Source organism: Choloepus didactylus, chromosome X, assembly GCF_015220235.1.
Source record: "Choloepus didactylus isolate mChoDid1 chromosome X, mChoDid1.pri, whole genome shotgun sequence".
In the NCBI taxonomy this organism is placed as follows: Eukaryota; Metazoa; Chordata; class Mammalia; order Pilosa; family Megalonychidae; genus Choloepus; species Choloepus didactylus.
Genome location: NC_051334.1, coordinates 23,883,334 through 23,899,949, shown reverse-complemented (window position 1 = coordinate 23,899,949; position 16,616 = coordinate 23,883,334). Strand labels below are relative to the sequence as shown.

The following is a 16,616-nucleotide window of genomic DNA, read 5'->3' as shown; positions in this document are numbered from 1 at the left end:
CTATATTAGCTCATATAACACCACGAATGCTTCCTTTATCTAGGAAGTAAGTCATGTGTTTGCCTTCATTTTCCTTTCTACTGTCTATTCAAACTGTTATCTGGATGCTACCCAACCTCCCTTTCTATCTCAAAGTCAAACATAATGCATATTTGACAAGAAGCTATATTATAGTTTGAAGAGTTTCACTAACTCAGAGATTCTCAACACTGTGGGCGTGCATCAGAATCATCTGCAGAGCCTTAAAAATATATAGATGCCCGGGCCCCACACCAGACCTACTGAGTCCAATATCTGGCAGTGGCATCTGGGCACCTGCCATTTAAAAAAGTGCAAAGGATGCATCCTGGTTGTTAAGAAATATTCTGCTAAAAGGTACACACATGATTTGAGAAATCGGTTTGGCTGAATTTCTGCACGCAATTACAAGTATTTTTTTTACCCTCCCTAGAAAAGAACCAATAGTCATTATTGATTGTTTAGCATTAGTGGAACACATACCAAAGGTTCATATCCAAACAAAACTGAAGGGATTTTTGGATTATTCATGCTACAACTCCTTCCATCAGTACTGATAACTAAGACTTAAATGTATCTTTTCTAATATATTTCTGACATGAATGTTATTTCAAAAAAGAAGAAAACTGAAGAATAGCTAAGATAGATTTTAAGGTCCTTGAGAGTAGAGACCATGTCTTTTTCATACTGTAACCATTAAGTAAACATGAACTGAACATTTAATACATGTCTGGTGTTCTGCTGGGGATGCAAATATAAACAAAACAAGGTCAGTGAGAGGCTACAGAAACCAATTCAAATGCAGTAACTTTAATGCCATGTGGTAAGTCTACAACAGTGGTTTGGATAAAGTATTATTCTCAGAATAACAGAAGTAACAAAACCAACTGACATTTACTGCATGCTTACTATGTGCCAGGCACTGTTCTAGATATTTTACATATCACCCTGCGCACATTTGGCCTTGTTTAATTTATAATCCTATGAACCACTACACTATGTTGCCTTTCAGGAGCCCTGGTCAGTGCCCTTTATATCACTGGTGCTCAACAACTGCTTGCAGAAGGAAGGAATAAAACAACAAATATTTACAGAGTGCTCCCACAGTGTGCCTGAAACGCCTTCTTCCTAAAAGTCCTGAATAACACAGGCTAAAACCTCTGAATGTTTGTATGACTCCTTAAAGCCTAGGCAAAAGACAAATATTATCTTTCCTCCACTTCAGTAATGGGATCAGCAGTTAGGTTTTCATATCTAACCCTTAAATCGATCCCTTCACTTTTCTTTTACTCTAGTTCCTATAAGCTTACATCGTTTTGGAGCCAAACTGAAAATGACATTTTCAGGACATTGCTTCCAAGAATTTCCCACATGCCCTAGCATGTTACGGTGACATTCTGCAGCAATGAAAAAGAAATTTCCTTAGAATTAGGTGAGAGAGGCAAATCTAAGGAACTGATATTTCATGTTGAAAGAAGGAAAAAAGTTTCCTGATTCAGGGCTAAAAGCTGCTGCCAGTAGCTTGTTTTGTTCCCAAAGATCGGCACACAAAAGTTTCACAAAGCTGGAGGGAAAAGATTTGGATGCTAAGCTGGGGGCGGGGGGAGCTGGGTTGCAATTCCCATCATTCCTTTGGGAGCAGTACAAAAATAACAAAACCTCTATAAAAGAGATGAGCAAGTCTGCTGTGAAAGTAATGACCCCTCACATATAGGGAAAGCAATTTGCATCTACAGATCTCATTGGTATAAACGACCTCCTTCAAAGAGTGAAAACCTCAATGGAAATCCACTATATACCCATGAAAAGCTTTGCCAGCTATTCGTTGAGCTGTATACAGACTAACAAACAGGAGTGGTTAACCTGGCGCACCATGCACTATAGAGATATTTTTTTTAAGTAGGCTTAGTCAGCTAATCTTGTTGAGATTTCTCTCTTACTACTGATTTCTTATTCTCAAAATAAATTAAGAGGCTTCATTCAAAATTCCCTGTGGTCTACCAGCTTGAGTTTGTTGGGTGTCTTTGATTGTCTCTTGTCTTTAGATTCCCTGCCTTGTCTGTTTAGATTTTGCAGTGCCCTTTGGTATTTCCCGTTAGTCCATGTCTGGAATAGCTAATTACAAGGCAGCATAATTCCCGCCCGTTCAACAAGGAATAGCAGAACCTTGCTAATTCACACCAATGACTGAAAGACTCCTGTGTAAGTTACTGAATTATGCAAATGAGCAATAAGTGAAGAAAGATGATTCAAAAATGTATTTCATTCATTTATTTTGACAAGTATAGTCTTAATTATTTCAAAAATTTCTTTGTAGCATACTAATAAATTTACTGTGGCACACTTGTTAAAAGTGATCAAGCCTTCACTAACAGAGACCAGAGTGCATCCTGTGAAATAATTTCCTGGCAATAACTCAGGTTCAGACTCTCTCTTTTATCTTGGAATTTATGGACTTTTCAGTGTCTACATTTTTTTTTGGTGAGACATAAGTATAATCTATAAGAATTATTTCAGCAGCAAACATTTACTTTATAAACAGGCCCTGCATATATTTAAACTTTCACCATGATGTTAACACACAAAAAAAAATACCCAAATTAATTCTCCTTCAAGTAAACTATTTTTACATTCTATGGTCAAAATACCAATAGCACTTCATTTTTATCTCTAAATAACACTAGTTCAGTCTGTCATTCATCCCTTTAACTTCTTATTTCTGTTTCTTTTGGTCTCACCATACTTTCTTTTAAAGTTAAAAACGTCTGTTTTAAGATAAGTGGATATATCATGGTATGTAACATTTTTGTGTCAAAATACTTACATTATTATATTCTGAGTTAAATTATTTAAGATAGGAAAACATTTTGATACACTTTTGACAGATGAATCCTGCAAGATGGAATCAACTTCTTTCAAAGTAACACCACTGGTTACAGTAGGGAGTGAAGAGAGAATGACCTAGCTTACAGTTCTGGATTTAAAGCTTTACAGAGGCCACCCTCTTAATAAATGCTTTTTAAACTAAACTTCCAGTTCAGATATGTTTTAAATCATCGTGCATTTGTCAAATGAAGTTCCCTGACTTATAAAAAAGCTAGAAAAGCAATACAGCCCTTATAGAATAACGAGAAAGACAAAAGTCTGTCTTAAATTAAACGTCTACATATTTGCCTATTAAAATCTCACCCACTCTTCAAGGGCCAACCCAGATTCCATCTTCACCAGGAAGCCTTCTCTGAGGTATATGCCAAGATCCCACAGCACTTTATTCGATTCCCTGTATTATAGTTATTTGTCTTCAGGCTGATTAAAAACAGGGCAGCTGTGATACAGCAGAAAGAATGCTGGGTTCTTACACTCCTTAGCTTTGCTACCTTGAAGGGGGTCATTTCATCTCTTTGAGGTTGTTTTCTTATCTGTAAAATGACAACTACCTCTATCCAATGGTACTCTCTAAGAAAAGTAAAAGATAATGGCTATGAATGTCTTCTCTAAAAAAGTAGGTGCTTATAGGGTGAATGCAGAAATAAAATGATCAGAAGGATTGTTACCTCTAGAGCAGGAATCGGGTCCCACTTATAACTTGTGTCCTTTACATATCATACAGAGCAGACTCAACAAATACTTGCTGAATGAATTTGGGGCGAGGAGAGGAAAGAAGTAGAAAACAAGAATCACACACAGACCTGGTCTTGTGACCCTCTTTGTGAATTTGGTTTTACAGTAATTTCTTAAAACGAAGAAAGTGCCCCAGTACCTAAAATTAGCCAGCAAACTATCTTTTATGAGCACGGTTGGTTTAAGTCTTCAGCATTAAGGGATGGTGCTAAGGCTAGCAGGGCTCATAGACCAAGGAGAGAAAGGTTTCACAGGGCCTTTCTGTGGGGACAATGCAATCAATGTTAATTCAATTTAACTCAATGACAGGCTACTAATTCCATTTAGTTACTGTCCTGTTGGGTGCAAGGTAAGAGGATGCGGACGGATCTGAATAAATTCATGACAACTATAGGAAAAACTAGTCTAAGAATGAGTCAAATTGATGCTAGGTTTCTTTTTACATGAGGGGTAGCATTTACCATATGGACATTATAGGGTAGCATAAAATAATAAATGGGGGCTGACTAACAATGTGAAAATCAGCATCATATCTGGGCCCAGGGCTACAGGGTAACTGCAGACATTGCAAGGATATTATTAGACTTCAAAAGTTATGGTTGATTTCCTTAGAATAATTACCAAAAATCTAAAGAACAGAGGACAATGAAAACATATGCCAACTCATATGAAAAGCAAGAACACAAAATAAAACCAAACAAAACATACGCAAAAAACCAGTCAGTTTAAACATTAAGTCAGTTTAAAGGCCCTTCTGATACTGGCCTTTGATAAAACACAAACAATTGGTCAAAAACAAAATAAAATAAAATAACAACTACCAAAACGAAAACACAAATATTAAGAGAATACCATGAGAGGCAAGTGGTATCTCATAGAGGGGGCATCAACATCTCTGAAACCATGAGAAGAAATGTTATCACAACAGATTTAAGGCACACAAGTGTAACTGAGAAAAGATTCCCCTGAGGAAAAGAGTATGAAATTTTAAAACAATCCCAAACTACCAGAGAAGAAAAAAAACAGAGTCAGATTAAAGTCTGTTTAAATCCCAAATTATTTCTCTGATATCATGAAATAATTCTGGATGACTATAATCCTCTAATCTACTTGAAGAAAATGGGCTAGTTTTTTCAAATCTTTCACTGAATTTTTTAAAAAGTCACATTTATTAGAAATTTTAGCTGATGTTAAAAAGTCACAAAGTCAATAACTGACTGATAAAACCACAGAGAGCTTCTTTAGAAAGATTTAAGAAAAAAGTGGAATGACATCTATTTCTATGACTACAGAGCTGAACCTTTTAATGTTTAATGCTGCATATTTAAAAAGAATATATATTTTAAGTAGCTACTTCAATACATTTCTAGTGCAAAGCACAAATCTGAGAGGAAGAAAATTTACTATAACCATATCTATCCCCAAGTGCTTTATTTAAATCATGTTATAACAGATTATACAGCTGTTTCACAAATATCGATAATTTAATAATCTTGAACTCACAGTACATTCTATCATGACACTTAAAGGATCTACTCTCTTCTCTGCCATGAGTATTATAAACCATTTCCTCCTAATTAATCTCCAATTAATTCAACCAACCTCCAATTAGTCTTCTACAACATTACCCTACTTAGACAATAAAGCATACTCTCTAGACTGGGTTTTAAACCTGGGCTAAAATAGACTCCTACAGACCAAAAATGGTTCTGGGATTTCTCTTTGTAGTGTAATTTAGATGTCATATCTAATTTGCTGTCATGCTATTGTTTCACTGTGCAATTTGTATGTCGTTTTGAATGGTAAAGGCATCATAGCTTTATTGAATTAAATCTTCTGTCTTTATTTAGGGTCTGATGTTACATGTTTGTGCGTGTATGTTTATGTCTCAAAAGCTACTTCTGACATCAAGTAGAAGTAGAAAAAGAATATGCTCTTTTGATGTGTTTGGTCATATCTTAGTAAATATAAACAAACTGAAAAAAAAAAAAACCCTCTCCAAACTAAAGAGACAGAATTTTGAATATTCTTATTTTCTGCTTTTATAGGCAGAGTTAGCTAAATAAGCCATTTACGTTATACAACTATAGAAAGACTTGCTGATTTGTAAAATAAATGCCTTGGTTATCAATTTTATTCAACAATTCTTTCCTAAGAAAGAACTGCCCTTTCCATTGACAGTGTTATTAATACCTACCTCAAGCATAAGATATTATTCTTGCTACAACTCCATAATCACAAATAAATTAAAACGCTCCCTGACTTTCACTCATAAGGGACAAAGGTCATGTCACCTATATCACAACACTCAGTTTAGTGTTGGTCTGTCTGTAACTGTCCTCCTCGTCCTGGCCTATGGTTTTAAGTTACAAACTAAAGTCATAACTAAGAAGACGAGCCATGGAGAAAGCCACCCACTAGACCACTGGAATAGCCTTTTAAGTAATTTTAGGTGCATGAAATTTCATAAAGTTTTTACTAGATAATTACACTTCCTGATTTTGTAATTAGTGGAAGTACATGCAATTACATAATAATTATGATAGTAATTACATAATTAAGATGTATAATTATGTAGTAAAAAACATCATGGAAATAAAACCATCTACTGTGTAAGCACAATACATTTAAAAAGTAAATTCACCTAGCTCAACTGTTGAAAAATACTTTTCTTCAACATAACAGTGATTAGCTCACATTACAGTATAACTGCTTGAAAACTGTTTAATATTTTTTTCTCAATGGTGATAGATGTATATTTTTTTAAGTAGATGAAAAAAAATGTCATAGGTTTTTCCTACTCTCACCACTCAAAAAAGGACAATGTTTTGCAAATGAAGACCATCAACCACAGCCTTATCACCTAGACATTGCAAAAAAACTGGTGCCCTTGTTTGTGTTGCTATACTTCTCATGATGAAAGGGAAGAGAAACCTGCCCGCTGAAAAGAAGTGACAGTAAAGGGCTGTATAAAACTAATAGTACACCTGCTAACAGAACATGCTTGGAAGCCCATTTTACATGAAAGTGCAAAAGTTGAGTGAGTATTTACAGAAATGGGCTTAGAGAAAAAGGCACATTGTTCGAATCCAAATGTTTGCAGTTCTAATATAGGGAAACTTTCATACATCTTAAAGACTATGACAAAAAATGTACAGAGACAGGACACCTCTACTTATGGGCAAAGCAACTAAGGTGGTGATTTTCTGGAAAATGTAGTTTCTCTTCTGTCACACTGTAAAATCATCTTTTGTAAAAGAGAAAATGTAAACAAACACAAACTAGCAGTATTCAGAGAGAAAAACAAAGCAGTGTGAAGGGGCTCCATGCTGCCATTGGAAAATATCAATAGCTAAATCAACAACAGTAGGAAAAGTAAATTCCAAAGTAAACGTTTTTAGGAACAAAATATAAGAAACAGAATCTTGTTTCCATTCAAGATCATTCTAAATCGATCTTGCAATGAGGCCCAAAATGTGGTGATTGGATGAAAGTTCACTCTGAGCACACAGAGTTTTCCATATATGAAGTGGGTATAGAACTACATTCCAGTTCTTTTATAAGCCACTAATCTTGAGAAGCTGAAAGCTGTTTTGAAAATCCTAATTCAATTCTCTTGTTCCTTCTAGTTAAGAAGAAACAAGGTGGAAGAACTACGCATGTTCCCCCCCCCCCCCCAGCAGGCCACTATGTTTTTAGCTTAATTTCAGAATATATTTCAAAAGACCAGGATGTGATGCTAATTCTGCCTTAAAACTTGGTTAGGCCTTCTACAGTCTGCAGTCTGCATATATGCCATTTTTAAAAAAATTTATTTTGAAATAAATTCAAACTTACAGGAACAGTTGCAAAAACAATACAAACCCCATACACAGAACTCCAGCATACCCCGACCCCCCTCCCCCAATACCGCATCCACCAACTTTAACATCCTGTCACACCATTTCTTTCTTTCCCTCCCTCCCTCCCTATCATCCATCATCTATTGCTCTGTCTTCTGAACATATGAGAGCAAGCTGCACACATCCTTGAACAAACAATATAATTCACATATACATTTCCCATGAACAAGAACATTCTTTTATGCATTCCCATTAAGCGCAGCTAAGAAGTTCAAGAAATGCAACATTGATACAAAGCTTACATTCTATATTTCCTTTTTTTTTTTTCTTATGTCCCAACTGTGTCCCTTTGAGCCTCCTCTCCTCCATCCTCAGATCCCATCCAGGATCATTCTTGGCATTTAATTGTCATTGTCTATTTAGACTGTCTTTTTTTTTTTTTCCACTTGTGGAAACATATATACAGCCTAAATCTTCCCATTCCAACCCCTCCCTAGCATTCCATTAGTGGGATTAATCACATTTAGAATGTTGCAATGCTATCACCTTCCCACCACCCATTACTAGAAATTTCCCTTCACCCCAAACAGAAACCCTACACTCATTTCTTAACTCCCCATTGCCCCTTCCCCCACTTCTCGTAACCCATACTCTACTTTTCATCTCTCTGGTCATATTCTCTGATACTTTCTTTGTGTTTACCGTGGGGCTTAAATTTAACCTCTTAAATCTATAACAATCTTGTTTTTCTTTGATACCAACTTAACTTCAGTAGGACATGTAAACTATGTTCCTATACTCTTCCATTCCCCCACCTTTATGTAGTTCTTGTCAAAAATTACGTATTTTACATTGAGTCCAAAACCACTGATTTATCATTATACTTTATGTCTTTTAGATCCTGTAGGAACTAAATAGTGGAGTTACAAATCAAAAATACAGTAGTATTGGTATTTATATTTACCATGTGATCTTTACTGGAAATCTTTATTTCTTCATGTGGTTTCAGTCAATTGTTTAGTGTCCCTTCCTTTCAGCCTGCTCAATTCCCTTTAGCATTCCTTATAGGACTGATCTACTGGTGATGAAGTCCCTCAGCTTTTGATTATCAGGGAATGTTTTCATCTCCCCCTCATTTTTACCCTCCAGGTGTTTGTGAATTTTCTAAGTCTCTGATGGTTATTGACTTCTATTTGTATTCCATTGTGGTCAGAGAATGTGCTTTGAACAAATTCATTTTTTTTTATTGAGGCTTGTTTTTATGTCCCAGCATACGGTCCATTCTGGAGAAAGATCCATGATCACTAGAGAAGAATGTGTGTCCCAGTGACCTGGGATGTAATATTCTATATATGTCTGTTAAAATTCTCTATATCTCTCTCTCCTTTCTTTGTTTCGCTGTCGGTAGGGCTCCCTTTAGTATCTGAAGTAGGGCAGGTCTTTTATTAGCAAAATCTCTCAGCATTTGTTTGTCTGTGAAAAATTTAAGCTCTCCCTCAAATTTGAAGGAGAGCATATATGCCATTTTAAAGTTTTACCAAAAGGATGGCCCTAATCACCGAATGTATAAAATGGAAGTTGGCTGTAGTTACTGAGAGGGGAGAGAGTCATAGAGCACTGCTTCTCCAACTTGAATGTGCCTAGGAATCACCAGGAGATCTTGTGAAAATGCAGATGTGGATCCCGCAGGTCTGGGGAGGGTCTGATCTTTTGAATTTCTAACAAGCTCTGAGGTGATGCAGATGCTGCTGATATAGTGATCCCACTTTGAGAACCAAGGTCTTAGGTTTGACTTGGGGAAAAAAAGCACGGAGAAAAAAGCTGGTTTGTGTTCTTTTGTTTGTGATTTTCTACCTCACATGCTAAATTAATGGAATAATTATTTCAAGTTGAGTTAAATTATTTCTTTGTAAGATTTTAATGCTTCTAATTTTTTCTTGTTACGAAAGCAGTACATGCTCAGAGTACGGAACTTAAAAAACACATGGAAGTATAAAGGAGAAAATAAAAATTATTGATAATCCACCTAGAGATAAAGACTGTCAAAAATTCTGGTGTTTCTTACTAATTTTTCCACCTTGAATATATACAATGAATTAGAATCATAATGGTTACTTCGTGTTGTACTTTAACATACTGTATTTCCCTGTGTCATGAAAGATGAAAACTACACAGTATCTAACAACAAAATCCCAGAAGCTCAGCATTATAGGAGCCACTTTTTCTATTATGAATATTCTTAAAACAGAGAAAAGGCTCGTCTCCCAAACTCAACAACAGTTTTTCAATGGAATAACTTGTGGGCTTAAAAAAAGTAGTATACGAAATGGATCTGACCAGGCTATCTCTGACACAGCTGTCTTTTTAAGACCTTGCAAGGATTTAACAAAGTAAATTCTACAAAAGTCAACTGGTTTAGAGAGGACTCCAGGCGCTCTTTGCTCCTTTTATTTCAGTACTTCTAGCAATGATAAAACTCTCCTGCTTCAGTCTTAGCAATTCAGGAAATATTGCAGAGATCCTTAAACATTGAAAAGGGACCTGTCTTGAGAAATCTCAGAAATCTCCAAATTCCCATATATACTAAAGCATATAATTTCTTCTATCAAACTATTATTTCTTGGGTAAAAAAAGAAACATCACTTTTTTAGAGTCTTTCATTTTTCAGTACTAGCAGTTGTCTTTCTTTTGGGGACCAATTTCCACAAAGTAATACAATTATTAACATTTTATGAGTGTATTGAGCTAATGGTGAGCAGAGAACAGGCTACAATGCGGGTGAGGGGCAGTCAGCTTGACTCTCACTAGTTAAGTGAACTGATCTTCTTTCAGTTCAATTCAAATCTGGCATCAGCAAAATGACAGATACAACACGAAATTCGCCTTCAGTGTCACTTGCAAAGAGCTGAAACAACAGACACTAAATCTGGAAATGTCAAGGAACTTTAATAACTTTAATTTATAGCACACCTGAGTAAAGCCAAATACAGGAGGTTCCAGAACATTACTGCACATCACCCTCCATTCATAGACAAAACGGTTTCCTAGGACTAATTCACCCCCAAACCTTTGTAATTGTTCGTGTGGCCTTATTTTCCACTAAGAATTCATTCAACAAATATTTAGTGAACTGGCTAGAATGGGCAAAGCACAGGGAAACAAGATACAACCCTCTGTCTCAAGGAACTCAGTGGAAGAGAAAGTTAAACAAAACATTAATAGTCAGGATAAGTCCTATGAAAAGGGCTCTCATAGGGTGCTACGGGAATGCAAAGGAAGGCATCTTACACTCACATAACTCAATTTCTTCATCTTTATAATGGGTACAATCTCCTGTACCTCACAGGGCTGTTGTGAGGCTATGTTACACATGTGAACGGACAATGGAAAACTATAAAGTACATAACAAAGGGACAGCCTAGTCCTGGGTGACACTAACAGAAATTAGAAATGCCTACAGATACCACCATAGGCCTAAAGAAAAGATAGAAGAAAAGAAAAATAAGTAACAGAAGAAACTGAAAAGTTTAAGAAAAAGCAAGTAAAGAAGGAAGGTGAGACCAAAGCTTAAGAGGGGAAGTGAATGTGAGATTTCTCCTGGTCAAGAGGAGCAAGGAGCACACCAATTTTACAGGCACTGCTCAGTGTCCTGGTACCACAGACTACCCAACCTTTCTGATATCCCTTTGCAAGAAACAGGGGTGACCTGACGAATAATCCTTCTAGGCCTAAAGAAACTCCCTTTGAGAAAGTGGCCTTCCTAACAGAGTGCTTTTCCCAAGGCCAAGGTTAAATCACCATCTTTTAGCTAGCTTCCACGGTGTGACTCCAATTCCTTTCTCCAACAGAATCCTAAATTCTAGGGTTCCAATTCTGGCAGATACAAATGCAATATATTCAAAGGGGTTTACAGAAAAGTTCACCAAGTAGACCTATTACAAAGAGCTGGCAGAGAGAAAGAGGAGATAAGCAACTAACTAGTAAGATAGAGGAAAGGACAAGGCTGAGGGAACAGAAACAAGAAAAAAGTTTCTAGGAATAAAGAAAGATCAAACACTAAAGAGAAAAGGCAGTTAGTGGCTCACTCTCCTTGCTTCCCATACAATTTGACCAGACCGGTGATATGACACTCATGTCATATCACACTTAGCTTCTGATGAATCTGTCTTTCCCCACCAGACTCTAAGCTCCTCCAGGGCAGGGAGAGTTAGCCATTTTTGTTTCTCTGACATCAGGGACAGCACTCAACACCTAATAGGAACTGATTATTATTATTTTTAACTGTTACCGAATAAAAAGCAACAAAAATGGTTCAGTTGAGAAAAGCAAGAGAGCCTTTCTTCCTCCTGCATTTTTAAACGGATTTAATTTAGCCAAGCAGGCAAAATTTTGAACTGATTCACTTCTCCTCCTAACTGTTCATTTATCCCTAACTCAAGCCAAGGCACCATGGGATGAGACAAAGTCAAATGGGACCATTACATGCTGCCATCCTGTAAATGGATTTTTACTTCATATATTGCTACTATGCTCCCCTAAAATCTCCTTTGGATTCATTATGCCATGTGTACATTCTGGAGCAGTTATAATAATAATACCAAAGTCCCACAAAAGTAAGATTTTAAAAATGTTACATAGTTAGAGTGAATATGCAGTAAACACTTCACCAAAGTGAATAACAGTCCTTTACCATTTTAAAGGAAAGGGAAAAATACCAAATAGGGTTAATTCACATTATGGGCTAATGGCCTGTAAACCTTCCTTTGAAAGCAAAGCACAGGAAAAAGCTTCAACAAGAGCTACTTTTCTCTATAAAAATATATAAACCTCTTTCAAATAATTTGTATGTTTTTTCCCAAGTCAAATTGCCAAGTTTCAAACAAAAATTAAAACCACCATCCAGTTACAACCCTTAAAATAAGGGCTTTATAATGGAAATGGTAAAACAATCTTAGCAAAGGAAACGTTGCTAGGTACTGACAATAAAGGAGAGTCCACAGTAAATACTTCACACACCAGTTACAGGGGACTTGTTGACAGACGATACTTAGAGTCCATTCTCAATAATATAACTGTGTATAATGACTGTCATTTTTCACAGGATTTTTGATGTTAACATCTATTGGTGTTCTGGCCTTGGTCCAAACTGAATAAATATATTTGGCCTCCTCCCACAGATTTTATTTTATTTTATTATTATTTTTTTTTAATCATCATTTTATTGAGATATATTCACATACCACGCAGTCATACAAAACAAATTGTACTTTCGATTGTTTACAGTACCATTACATAGTTGTACATTCATCACCTAAATCAATCCCTGACACCTTCATTAGCCCACACACAAAAATAACAAGAATAATAATTAGAGTGAAAAAGAGCAATTGAAGTAAAAAAGAACACTGGGTACCTTTCTCTGTTTGTTTCCTTCCCCTACTTTTCTACACATCCATCCATAAACTAGACAAAGTGGAGTTTGGCTCCCACAGATTTTAAATTCATTTTTATAGCAGGTCTCCCTTGAACAGTAAATTAGAAGCAAATATTTCACTCCAACTTAAAAAGTGAGATGTGAATTTTAGACATGTTACATTAATTTAAATATATCAAATTGTTCCTGGGATAGATTACAACCTGTATTCAATTCTCTTTAACTGAGAAGCCACCCAACTCTTCCGTTCAGAGTGCCCAGGACAGGGGTTCTCAAACTTGGCTGCAAGTAAGAATTATCTCCGGAGTATTCAAAAAATATAGCTTCCTAACTTCTACCCCACACCTTCTGAATTAGAATCTCCAGATGCAGGAGCTACATATTTGGATTTTAAATGTGCCCCCAGGTGACTCTTAAGAGAGAGATTAACAAATGTCCTGAGTTAGGAATCCTCTGCCCTAGGACCCTGGAGTTTCAATTTATATCCCATTACTAACAAATAACTAACACCACTTAGCATCACAGAATGATCTGCGAACACCTTGCACATGTAAATTAATGAATTTGCACATTTCTAAACTCTAATTTAGGAATAATAAATAAGTAGAGGGAAGCTCAAAAGAAAAATAGTTTCAAAATAGTTAAAATTCCATTAAAAAAACGAAAAGCTCTTTGGAACATTTCATGATGTTCCTTCTGTCAGGCACATACATTTTGTACCCTTCTCTCATTTTATTTTCTTTAGCCTTCTGACATGTAAAAGAACCCATCGATAATTCACTTAGTGCCATTTTTTTGCCCTGAAATGCTGAGTTGAGCGGTCTATTTATTTGAAGCAAGCAACAAAAAGGTACTGATTCTTAAACTTGAGAAATGGGACTACAGCAAACCATGTGAGCATACAGATTTTGTCAATACTTTGCCCCTTTTTGTCAAGCAAGAAGCTTCCAAGTGGCTACTCTATTACTTCTTATTTTCCAGGGGAGCAATGTGCACTCCTTGATGTTCTCTAAGAAGTAGAAGTAACTCTCCAATGATTTTCCAGATCACTCCTACGTCTCCAGGAGTTACTGAGCTTTTTGAAAACTGCTGATCAGAAAAGACTGATCCAGCCCCTGAGATAAGAATTTTGGAGATGCCTGAAAGAGGATTCTAAGAACATCTAGGGAATAATCTAGGATGGCTGTATTAAGGAAGAGCTAAAGGGGGAGTAAGGTGCCAATATACCAATACCCAAAAAGAGGTAAGACCCAATAGAAATAGACGATGTACTCAGTATATAATCGGTACTTAACTTTCTCAACTCATAATTGCCTTTAAGGAAAAGTCCTTGGGGGTAAAAGAAAAACAGCTCTTAAGTGATATTACAAATAAATACAGGCTGGACATTAGCTATGAATGGAGTCTCTAAAACCTAGTTATTAATGGACAGAAGGAATTTCTTCTCTGTATAAATTTTATTCATTCATTGAAAATTTGCTTGGAGCTAGTGCAAGTATTTGTTGAACATCTCAAGACAAGAGACCGAACCAACTCTTCCATCAGTCTTAAAATGTTCTATACCCAAAAACAGCAAAACCAAGTAAGTTAAGGCATTTTGAAAATAATTTCTAGCCTATCTTGTGGATGGAAAAACTGAAGTCAAATATGACGTGAACTGAAAAACAATGAAACTAAGTTAAGGGCAGTAGATCTCTGTGCTTTTGAAAATAACTAACAGACATCTCTTATTCTACTCTTTTGGGAAAAAATCCTACATGAACGTTTCCTCAAAAATAAAGGAAACGCTGGTACCTATCACACGGGGACTCTTACGTGAGGAAATCCAGCAACATCTGTAGGTTTTTATATGCTGTTGAGGTTACCTCCAGCCCTAATACCGGCCAAGAAAATGTTGAATTGATATTCGCCGACAAACAACATAAACACTCTGTAGGTAACTAATAAGAAAAATGTGTAAATTTGCCTTTTTTATTTTTCACAGGTAATAGAAAAGTTGCCAATGTGATTTTCAGGTAGGAGAAAAAAAACTGCACTTGTCATGACATTTTCAAATACTTTAAGTTATGTAACAAAGCTTTTCCCAGACCCATTAAGTCCTACAGTGCCTGTAAGTCTTGTATAAGGAAACGTGGGGTGCAGAGGGTTACAGGCAGTGCCTGATCATATGGGCTTAGGGGCCTATATACTCTCTTAGGATGGAGTCAATAAAAGAACTCCACCCCGTTCCTCTCTTTCAAAATGAACCCAGGCTTTTAGTGAACAGCAGAGACACACTCTAGGTCAATTTTTTTGTGGTAATATCTGGTTTTTGTAGGCCCAATGATCACGTTGCCTATGCTTACTTTATTACAATTACTAAACTCTCTATAGAAAATAGAATTTTCAAAATATAGCATTTGAAGAGCCCTTTTTGTACTGTTACTCCCCCAAAGCCCTGATTTAATAGAGAACAATGTGAGACAGGCTGTGAGGGCCAAAGATGGGGATTCCTATGCTGCCGCCCCTCATGCAGGGGATCCCTGTGTTCACACAGGCCCCCACAGCCTGCTTCGGAGACAGCAATGTGATGCTGTGTGAACAGCCTGACACAGTAGGTCTGGCTTTTATGATGCAAATTTCTACTTTAAACTCAAAGGTAATTACAGTATTTTAATGTACCTTTCTCATGATCGGTAATAAGTTTCTCCAATGCACAGTCCACATCAAAAATGTACCGGTAAAAGCACAGCTGGGTGTACAGGGACTTGTCAGAATACTGCAATAGAACAGAAAATAAATGAATACTACTATTGGGAATGGGGGAAAGATGGAGTGGAGATCACTCTCAGCATAGTATATTCCCCAATTTCAACTTCCATAGTAAGCAGCATTTTTAAAGAAAGGGGGGGTGGGTGAGAAGGAGGAAAGCATACTAATGGTTTGTCCCCTTCATATTGCATACATACCTTTCATAACTCAGAATAAATTCTGCCACTTCGATCATAGATTACTACTTGCGGAGCTGCAGACTGATTACCCCTGCTGTCAAAAAACTGATTTTGTCAAATTGCAAATTCCTATGCACCTTTGACAATTTGCACTGTTAATTGGGAAAAGTGGCACTGTGCTTCCTAACTGGGACCTGTCCATGCTAACAGGAAGTTAAACAATTTCTGAAAACTGCTTAACACATACTGATATGCTATGAGCCCAAATTTTATGACTTGTAGCTACAATCTGTCGCCTACGCCAGGCACTGGCTCACAGACACATTGTGAATTAAGCACAGATTCAAGTAACACCTTGACCACTGTGCCAATCTGAAGTGGGCAATGTATGACTTCTGAGAATTACTTATATGAAATGAAATGACCAAGGTTCTCTATCCCACTCAAATCACAACAAATGTTTAAAAACTTTGGCAACTGATACATCCCAGAGTAATTTGGGCAGAGAATAAAAATTTATTTGCAAATCCTCCTTGAGGGACCAGGGAAAAATGTGGAAGTATTAAACTTCCCCACCTGGGGAATTACTGATATTCTTACAAGCATTGAGGAATACCAATTTAGTAGGATGAGCCCTAGATCTTGGGTCTTGCCCTTATGAAGCTTGTTACTGCAGAGGAGATGCTAAGCCTACTTATAAATTGTGCCTAAGATTCACCCCCAGAGAACCTCTTTTGTTGCTCAGATGTGGCCTCTCTCTCCCAGCCAATT

At 36.6% G+C, this 16,616-nt stretch overlaps 1 protein-coding gene across 1 annotated transcript in view; it reads right to left on the bottom strand.

The window, feature by feature from the left end:
• The window catches only part of POLA1 (DNA polymerase alpha 1, catalytic subunit), a 353,204-nt gene that overhangs the window by 51,323 nt on the left and 285,265 nt on the right, over positions 1-16,616 (bottom strand). Inside the window, exon 36 of the mRNA XM_037821905.1 lies at positions 15,577-15,673. Within this exon, the coding sequence (XP_037677833.1) occupies positions 15,577-15,673 (97 nt within the window). The remainder of the gene's footprint in view (positions 1-15,576; positions 15,674-16,616) is intronic.